Source organism: Egretta garzetta, unplaced genomic scaffold (genome assembly GCF_000687185.1).
Source record: "Egretta garzetta isolate BGI_Z169 unplaced genomic scaffold, ASM68718v1 scaffold775, whole genome shotgun sequence".
NCBI lineage: Eukaryota > Metazoa > Chordata > Aves > Pelecaniformes > Ardeidae > Egretta > Egretta garzetta.
Genome location: NW_009259754.1, coordinates 236,166 through 245,719, shown reverse-complemented (window position 1 = coordinate 245,719; position 9,554 = coordinate 236,166). Strand labels below are relative to the sequence as shown.

At 42.2% G+C, this 9,554-nt stretch overlaps 1 protein-coding gene across 2 annotated transcripts in view; it reads right to left on the bottom strand.

Annotated features, from left to right (window-relative positions):
* Positions 1-5,005: 5,005 nt before the first annotated feature.
* Positions 5,006-9,554, bottom strand: part of INPP5D (inositol polyphosphate-5-phosphatase D) — a 55,907-nt gene continuing 51,358 nt past the window's right edge. The window contains exons 26-28 of one of the 2 annotated variants that reach the window (XM_009639513.2): positions 9,014-9,286; positions 6,878-7,454; positions 5,006-6,170 (exon numbers count right to left, since the gene is read on the bottom strand). In XM_009639513.2, coding sequence (XP_009637808.2) covers positions 6,168-6,170; positions 6,878-7,454; positions 9,014-9,286 — 853 coding nt within the window. In that variant the 3' untranslated portion in view covers positions 5,006-6,167. Of the gene's footprint in view, positions 6,171-6,215; positions 7,455-9,013; positions 9,287-9,554 lie in introns of those variants that run through there. The other variant, XM_035894976.1, reaches the window with a different exon arrangement.

The window sequence follows — 9,554 nt, the reverse complement described above, 5'->3', positions numbered from 1 at the left end:
AAATATGTAGAAGAATTGACCCAAAGGAAAGATTTGGGCAGTGGGGATTGTTTATTCTAAAGAGGAGAAGGCTGACGGGAAGCATGAGAGCAGTACGTAAATATGGTGTGTCAGAAAAATTGTCAGAAATTGTTCATGGGAGACAAGACTAGACTAAAAGGGCTTAAAGTTCACCAAAAAATGCCCACTTAGAGGTGAGGAAGGGCTGGTAAGGCTAGTGAAGCTCTGAAAGAGACTGCTTGAAGAAGATGAGAAACTCCCACGCTGCAGATACATAAGGCCAGTTAAAAACACTTCTCTCTGAAGAGTTTTGTAGTTTACCCTTTGCTGGTGTGGTGAATGGATTGCATGGGTCCCTTCAGGGTCCCTTCCAGCCTAATTTTTTGGAGGTTCTGTGCTGAGATGGCCATGTTGTGATTGACGCTCAAGTGATGAAATGGATCCTTGCTCAAAGGTGAGTGGAAGAGTTTCTGATGTGACATTTCCCTTTTAGACCCTCTGTGAGTTCGGACTGAAGGTTGGTGCTTGGATTCAGTTGCTTCCTTTACTGCTTTCTGACTTCAAACTGGAAATGTTCATTTTCTGGGAAGATGCTGATCACCAGTGTCCCTCCCAAAAGCTAAGTTAAATTCAAAGCTCCATTTTCAAATTAGACTTTGTTTTGGATCTTCGAGTTTATATTTGAAAAGAAGGAACATTTCCCACATCTGGTAGTTTTCTTTGTGCTTATAAGCTATAATTGTGAAGATGCAAATTGCTGTAAAGTATGGAGCAGACATAATTTCCGTGCTAACTCTTCATTCTTTCTGTTGCAAAGGTCTGATTTCCTTTCCAATTTCTTCGCTGTCCTTCCTTCTTCCCTTCTCTGGGTCGACCTGTTTCTATTGGAGACAGCTTTTACCCACCTCCTTTCTGCTGCATTCTCTATCATTCCACAAAGTTTCAACTTTGTTGGTTGCTTTTCTGCAACCTTCCTGCTTGTTTCTGGACCCTGTCTCCTTCATCCATTCGCATTCATGCATTCTTTCCTGAGCCTGTTGTGTGCCATCTGTATCTCTATTAGTTATGATATATTCTAATGCTTTATGATATGAGAGATTAATTTATTCTGTATGTGATCTAGACCAGACCTGGGAAAAAAATGCAATGAAGTGTTAATAATAACCATAATGTGTAGCAGATTACCATCCCTGGCACAGAATGGTTTAATTTAAATATAATCATAGAAGCACAGCCTAGTTGAGGCTGGATGGGCCTCCAGAGATCGTCTAGTCCAACCCCCAAATCTCAGCAAATGCTCATGGCTAGTCTTCACAATGTCTCCTGCAATACTGGGTTTTTGAGAACACAGTTTTGACTACAGTTCTCGGAACACTAAAGAAGCGTGTCAGTTATTTTTGATCTAAAAAGATACGTTGAAGCCCTGCCATGTATTTGCAGCAAGTGAGTCTTTTCAGGCAAAACTTTTATTCCTCTCTAGAAGCTGAAATCAAATAAAGCACAATTGTGACAAAAATAAACCATGGCTGCAATAAAGACTGGATTCATGCATGTGATACTGTGAACCAGCAGATAGTTCTGCAGAGCTGAATTAATCTCTGCATGTTTAATGTACCCTTTGTTTAGCTGACTTGGGAGCAAGTGCAAAGATGATCTGTAAATAAAATTAATAAAACAGGATAATGGTAGTGAACTGAGAACAGAAGTTCAGGGTAATTTGGTGATGCGTAATAAGATAAAGCACTATCTCATTATGAATCAGAAAAAATATAGCAAATTACAGTAGGTAAAAAGAAATTTCTGTTTTCTGTCAACCTGGGATTCAACTGTGAAAGAATTGCTGAGAGACTTCAGAATTTTAACACGAATGCAATCCTAAAATACTTCTTATTATGAGCCACATTTGAAACAACACCATGCACACACTGTGGAATTAGAAAAGAGATCTTTTTCATATTCATGTGAATAATAACCTGATGTTTGCTTATATATATAGAAAGAACATCTTGTACCTCTACAGCTAACACTTTTTCTGCACTAGGGAAATTTGGCATGTTGAATTTGGATTCTGTAGCACTTGCATAATGAGCCCCCTCCATAGGCGCTTCCAGGAATGCACTGGTGACTGCAGCACCTCTTTGGTGGCAGATGTGAGCAGCTATGTGAGACGGTTCCAGCTGTACTCGGCTCTTGCTTCGGCTGTGCACAGAAAATAGGGAAGGTCATCGATTCCCTCATTAAATACTTCAACCTCAACAAAACAAGCACCACGCAGATGCAGCTGACATAGGTCATGGCACCAAACTGTCAATTGTTACTGCAGATCAAGAGAAGCCTTCACCATCACCTAAACTTTCCTAACACACAACCCACCTGCTGCATCTCTGATTTATGTTATCCTCAAGGGATACAGCAAATGAGGATAGGGATGGAGTCTCTTTAGCAAATGTCCTAGAGAGAAAAGTGTGGATTTCTCTCGGGCAGAGATTAGGGAAATAAAAAAGAAGTATTTGGATATGTGTTTCCAACCATGCTGTTGCCATCTGGGGCCATTGGTTAGGAGATCTCTGGGAATTGCCCTGGGTCACCTTGGTCAGTTAGCTAGTCTTGACACCCACAGTTTAATCATACACAAATATCCGAGCCTTCAAATGCTGTGAAAATTAGGAGCTTTGTCTAGCGGGGAATCAGTTCATATTTGGACAACACATGCCTTCAATAACATGGACTAATTTAACTGTACTATCACAAGGACAACAGAAAAATGTGCTAACAATTTTAGAAAAACTTTCATTTTAAAAACGAATGGAAGGATAGTGACTAAATAAGGATAAATTTTAAGCTGTATAGAAAGAGAGTGCTTGGCCCCAGCAGACTAGAGGGCTAAGCAACATAATTTCTAACAACATCAAAACTATTCCCTTGCTATTTTGGACTGACTAACTCATCTTGTTTTCCTTCTATTTTCCCTCCTCCTTGAGCCATTTTCTGTAAGACCCAACCTTTACCAGGAAGGAAATATGTAGCTCACTAGAACACACCAGGAAAAGTTTTAACAGTGCCCTGTGATAGTTTAGTTGAGAGGACGAAGTAAACCTGCATCAGATGCATCAGGTGCAAGCAGGACACAGGGGTTTTAGAAGTTACTGTGTTCTACAACATTACATCCTGTATCTGGGAACTTAAAGCATTTTTGACAGCTGGGTCTCCATGGAAATAAGTACGCTAAGACTGCAATTGTTTTAAGAACTTAAAATAAAGGACGCCGGAAGGTTACAGATAGGTATTACATCTGGGGGAAATCAGTACATTTTTGGACAATTCATATCCTTCAACTTCATGTCTCACTTCATGTCTTCTACTCGTACTGCCTGTACCAACTTAATTGGACAATAACAGAGATTGCAGAAAAATGTGCCTGGTTTGGCAAGAGTCATAGGCCGAGGGACATAAAAGAAAGAAGCACCCTGTGTTCAGCCCTGGTTTCATCTGGTTCAGGACACATGCAGTAAAACCGGCAGGTATCATCTTAAAAGGCTTTATGACAGAAAGCAAAAATGAAACAAAATAACATAGGCACAAGACTTATTTGTTAAATTCAGTTTTCTGATATTCGTATCTGGCAAGCTCCCGCAGTTGGTGTTACCAACTTTACCACCTCAAGGTACAGCTAGTCTTACCATAAAGACAAGTATTCTGCAGTGCCCAGCTACTTTTTTTTGCACCAGCCCATCTCTACCGCTCTTTGTCTAAGCTGCTCACCTGACAATTCACTCTTCTGCGGAGGCCTCAGAAAGCTCTCCACAGAGCCTTCTTTTGAACATTTTCCATGTGCAAAAAGCATGGTGCCATTTGCCATCATTCCTGTCATAGAGAATAACTCAGACTCTCTTTGGAGGCACAAGTAATAATTGTTACCCAGCTCTGAAGTTGGATAAGCAATGCATTTTTAGCATGGGAAGAGTAACGCATTTTTTTCTACTGGAAACTTGGCAGAGAGCTTCTCTTTTCCCCCAGCAATATGCCCTTCTAAAGGACAGGTCAAATCAAGTACCTGGATGTTATAAAATCCAGTGTTCTCAAACTCTGCTCATCTGCAAATCTGTGCCAAATTTAAGCAGTGTTCCCAATTAGGAGAATATTTTTGCAAGAAGCTATCCTTGCTTTATATCAAGCTTTTGTTTTGCAAACTTTGGGGAATACACTTTCTTTTCTACAGCTTAGGAAGTCAGTGGATAAGCACAGAAAATCTGAGCCTGTCTCATTGTTGGGAAGTTAAAAACTTTTTGTAGAAATCCTGTCACATTTCCATCTCCAAACATACAAGAACACACCACAGAATTAGTAGGAACTGATCTAACGCTCCATATTGGACAGAAAGCTCACCTGCTCCAGGAAGGTTTTACTCTGTGGCCGTATGAGTTGTTCTGCAATCTGGAATAGAAAAGTGAAATGCTCTCCAGGGCCCGGGAAATACCACCGCTACTGATTTAGGGGGATTACGCAGAGAGGATTCGGTTGAATAAAGCGAGAGGAGTTTCCTTCTTTGGAGGTATTCAAAACCTGCCTGGACGATGTCCTGTGCAACCTGCTGTGGGTGAACCTGCTTTAGTGGAGGGGGTGGACTGGATGATCTCCCAAGGTCCCTTCCAACCCTTGCCATTCTGTGATTCTGTGAATGTAAGCTCATGGCCTGTCTTGCTGACTTGTAGGTTAAAGAGCCAGGTGTTTCAGTAATGATACCTTGAAATTCCAACCTGCATGGTAGAAAAAACTCTCTTTTTAAAAGATTTCTACCTTACAGATAGTCCTCTTCCACTCATTCTCACAAGCCTATGCTTGGCCTCTTCTGCTCTGGTAAAATTACTGTACATTTTCTATACTCATACAATTAGTAACTGTACCTGCTAACAGGTGCTAGAATTTTTAAACCAGATGTATTCACAGACAAATGTGTCCTCAGTCGCAGTATTGCAGTGGTGGTGTTGTATCTTCCCTGAGCTCCTCAGTGCCTTTGCTGTTTCTTCTGGGCAGGGATTACTGTCACTGAGTGAGCTGGTGTAACACCCAACTACAGCTAAATCACGTGGCAGGCAGTTCTGAATTTTCAGTAAAGAATGATCGGAAAGGTGACTATTTTATTATTTTTAAGTAATCAACATGGAAACAATAGCAACAATTAAGTCACAAACAGGCATAGCCTAATTGTAACCATGGCATTAACACTTAACACGAATATAATAGAAATTACAAGTATGTTAACATTTTTCATTCTCAGTCAATGAACAAAAGTGTACAGTAAGGTCAGCATTAATCTATTAAGAATGCTACAAAACCAGACGGACAGTGTCCTTCCAAAGCAGAGTGCTTGCTGTAAGACAAGCTGGAATGACTGCTGTCCATCCCTTCAGGCAGCTACACTCCTAGGCTGCCTACGGACCCTGCCAATTCTCCCATTTCTGCATGTAGTTCTGATATTTCCCTTTGTTTGTTAGGGGTACAAAACCACTACCTGCCAGAAAAAAAAAAAAAAAAGAGCTACAGTGCCAAGGGCCAGCCCTCACACTCTGCATGAATAATGCACGTATGCAGCCTGGGAGCTAATGCTAGAGGCAAAGCTGGCTCCATTGACAGTGTGTGACATTCATCAGTATCTGGTATTCAGACTCTTTTCCCACCCTCCCCTAACTCCTTGCTCCATGGATAGGACATGCTTTTGGAGCTGTACCGCTTTCAAAATGCTTTCTTTTACATATCGCTCTTTAGTAGGAATTCTGTAACACAAAATAAAAATTTTGCTGTTGTAAAAGGGGGTTCTTTAAACACCCCTTCTGTCTCCTAGTCCTTATACCGTACCTTCCTCTTTTTCAAAACATTTACTAATGTTTGTAGTTAACCACCTGCCTCTTAATAGAAGTACCAAAGTGTTACTACAAAAGGCTAACTTGCATTTGGTATTGTGGTCCTGGCTCCTCTTAGTCTGAGCCACATAGGATAAACTTCTCGGCTAGAACACTTTCATAATCATAGAGAGAGATACACCCTCAAATATAAAAATCCCCAGTCCTTTTAGAACCAGACCAGGGGACATCAGTGTGAACAAAGCAGTAATCTCCATCTTTCTTCGCATCAGGATTCCTCCTAGGGTGCCATCTGCCATGTCGTTTTCACTGTAGAGATAAGAGAAGACATCAGTTTCTGTATTGTCAATTCTAAAAGTTTTGAGGGAGAAGGAAAAAGAAAGAATCCTACAGCTTGCACAAGTGAACTTTCTTTTTCTCCCAAACCCATTTACCAAGACCTCCCCTACTCCTTCTCATCCAGCTCATGACGTTCTGGGGAAAAAAAAATCAACACCAACAACCCAGAAAAGTAGATGTGTTATTATTTCTGTAGAGGGTAGATACCACTGTTCTAAGTCAGTAAGTGTTTCCCATAGATAACTACTTTTAATCAAATTTTTATTAATTACAGCAAAGCAAATCTATTAGCCAATACTGTAGATTTGTGCTGTCAGGCCAAGTTTGGGCATTCTCAGAAACAATGCAGTATGCAGCAATAACAAAGTAGCTGACTATTTGCATTCCTCTTCTAGACATCAAGCTTAAACAGTCCAGAAGAAGTTAAAACTTCACGCAAAACTAAGGCCGTGGTTTCACAACATGGCATCTTCTGCAGTAATATTGCTTTAAGATACTCCTCCCTTGCATCCCCTGCTCTGCAAGCCCTGTAGGTTTGTGGGACAGTGCTCTGAGCTTGCTTAGGAAATACAGAGCAGGGGCACAGTGATTAAGTCAGTATTTCTCTAGCAATATTCTGCTGTGACACCACAGTCTAATAAAACTTCCACCTTGTCTCATTCCCACAAATAACACACCGGTGTAGTTGTCCTGCCAACTGGTCCCTCTTCTGTCCGATGCTTCCCGGAGTGCGGCAGCTCTGAACTGTCCCGATAGTCTCGGCCCTTGGAGTTCTGCATGTCCAGTACTGCCCGGCTCTTGGAGGGAAGGGGCGGCTTGTTGTGCTGACCCTGGATGCTTGGGCTGAGTTCAGACCTTGATGGCTTGACTAATTTTTTGACCGGTGCTGAGTTTTCTAATGACGCAGTCATCTTTGGTTTGCCTTGAGTCTTTTCACCTGTATTCTTTTCTTCAGATTGGCCGGAGCAGGTATAGGACCGAAATCGCTGTGTGGGGACGAGGAAAGGTGGTGATGGTTGTTTGCCAGAGGTCTTGCAGCTCTCAGGCTCCTGTGACTTTGTGAGATGAAAGCTCTGGTCAGGCAGTGGCGGCTGCTCTTTTCGCAAGGCCTTGGGGTAGTCCTGCTCTTTCTTTGATGCCACCTTGCCCTTAGAGCCCATAGAGCCATACAGGGGGTTCTCAAACATCTCTGGCTTTTGCTGCCCCTCCTCCTGAAGCAAAGGCTCTGCTGTGGTTTTCCCCAGTTCAGGTGGCCTACAGTCATCAAAGCAGTGTAAAAAGGAGAGTTGTAAAGAGCAGGCAAGAGACACTGACTGATTTAAAGAGAAAATGAATAGGAAATGAGCATGATAAAATTAAACTGACTGTGCAAAGGGATAACAGGATAACAATTAAACTTGGGGAGAGAGAACAGAATTGCATATTGTTTTTAGTTTGTTTAATCATTAACACGACAGCTGAGAGCAGATATGCACGGTACTGTATAAACTCCCTGCTGGACTACTGTCTTGTCAGAGTGATACTTGGATTATCTTTAAACAGAGAAAAGCTACTGAGCCAAACTGTGCCAAGTGCTTTGATGGCTCGGTGACGTGTACAAACCTGAATTTAAATATTATTAAGAATCCTCAGATCTGGCATAGAGGATTGAAATGGCTGTCTAGACAGTTAACATTAAGAGCTCACATTTTACAACTAGGCCAATCTCCTCTTGCTACCAATGCCACATGGAATTCCTAGGGAAGGGATAAAACTCCTTAATGCACCCAAATGCACAATATGTAAGTAATAGCTGTATACTGTAGGGTAAGACAATCATTGTGCATTCACAGCTGAGCCCTTTGAATTGAGGCTCAGACTGGAATGACAGCACAGCTCTGCAGTGGGACAAGGGAGGTTTCCTGGGTTTTGTATGACTCAACCTGATTTGGCAAGGCTTTCATCTGGAGAACCACCACAATACTTAAAAGATCGACCACAGTATCACTGAACAGAGTGGAATAGGGGTGAGTGGCACATGATCTCTGGGTGTCTTCAAATGAGTTGTGTGCCTTGCTTCAAGTTATCTTCTGGAAGTCAGTATATGCAGGAACAAAATGCTGAGGGCATGATGAAGCATTGTCAGGTATGTAACAGATGGAGGCAGTGCTTGCAGCTCTGACTTCTGGAAGTTGTGGCTTATAGAGTGCCACATATGTTTACCAGTGAACTCTAGCCCAGACTCAGAAAGAGTGAAAAAGAGGTCTGGAATGAGGACACCGACTGCGTACACGCGCTAGGGCGGAGTAGCCTCACCACTTTACTAAGTTGGGTAGGGACAGGATATTTTCAATTGCTGAATGGAAATTCTGCATCAAGACTTGTGATAGGCACAGCACATGGATGCTACCTTCCATAGCAAGCTGGCTATTTGTATAGCAGTGTAAGTAGAAACTCAGTTAAAGTACTTCACATATGACATGTGAAGGAGCTCTCCTTCCCATCCAGTGAAAAGATCTATGCCACACTCTTCCATTTTCTTCTTTGTTACTACAGTCAACTCCATAGTCTTCTTCTCTTCTCTTGGTAGGGAATTAAACTTATATTTTTGGCTTTCCTTTCACAGAAGTATGAGGAACTACTACTACGCTAGCTTTTTTTGAGTAATGCAATGGCCGCACCTGTGACCTTCACTTATCTTTTTCTAATTCTAGAGATAAAAGACTGAAAGAATATGCTGCACCTTGAACTCTCTATACAGATAATGAAATAGTGACTGTGCAAAATTACAGGAGAGAGGGAAACTAGCCCCAGTGCAAAATTCAAAGACTTACAGGTACTCCTGAGTCCGACTACAAATGCTTCTGTTTACTGTAGGCTGGAGGGATGTTTTTGGAGATAGAGGCGACAAGGAGGGTGATGTGGAGGATGACTGACTCTGTCCCATTACGGAGGTATTCTCTTTGGGCTGCTGCTCATAGCTCCAGAGAGAAGACGGCTGGTCTGGTGAAGGTATCTGCTTAAGCTGGCTGGTTGCAGAGGGTGGCTGAGAGAAAGCAGCCATCCCCAGGTAGTTGGGGTTGCTGATGTCTGTGGGAGTGGAGCTGCTGAAGAGAAGAAATGTTGTTAGGAAGATACTTGCACAAATACATTTATTTTTTTGTCTCCCTGCCAGCTACAAAGGAGTTAGTGCCCACTGACTACTTAGATTCAATGCCACCTACTTTTGTTCTTGTTGTCACTGTTGCTTCAGAATCAGAGAATAAGTGGGAGTCCTGTTAGTGCCTCCCTCCCCTGGGTCACTGGAGAGGAAGCAGCTGGGTCAAGGCCACCTCCCCAGCCCCAAATAGTTCCTCTGGCTGTGGCAGACGCTTT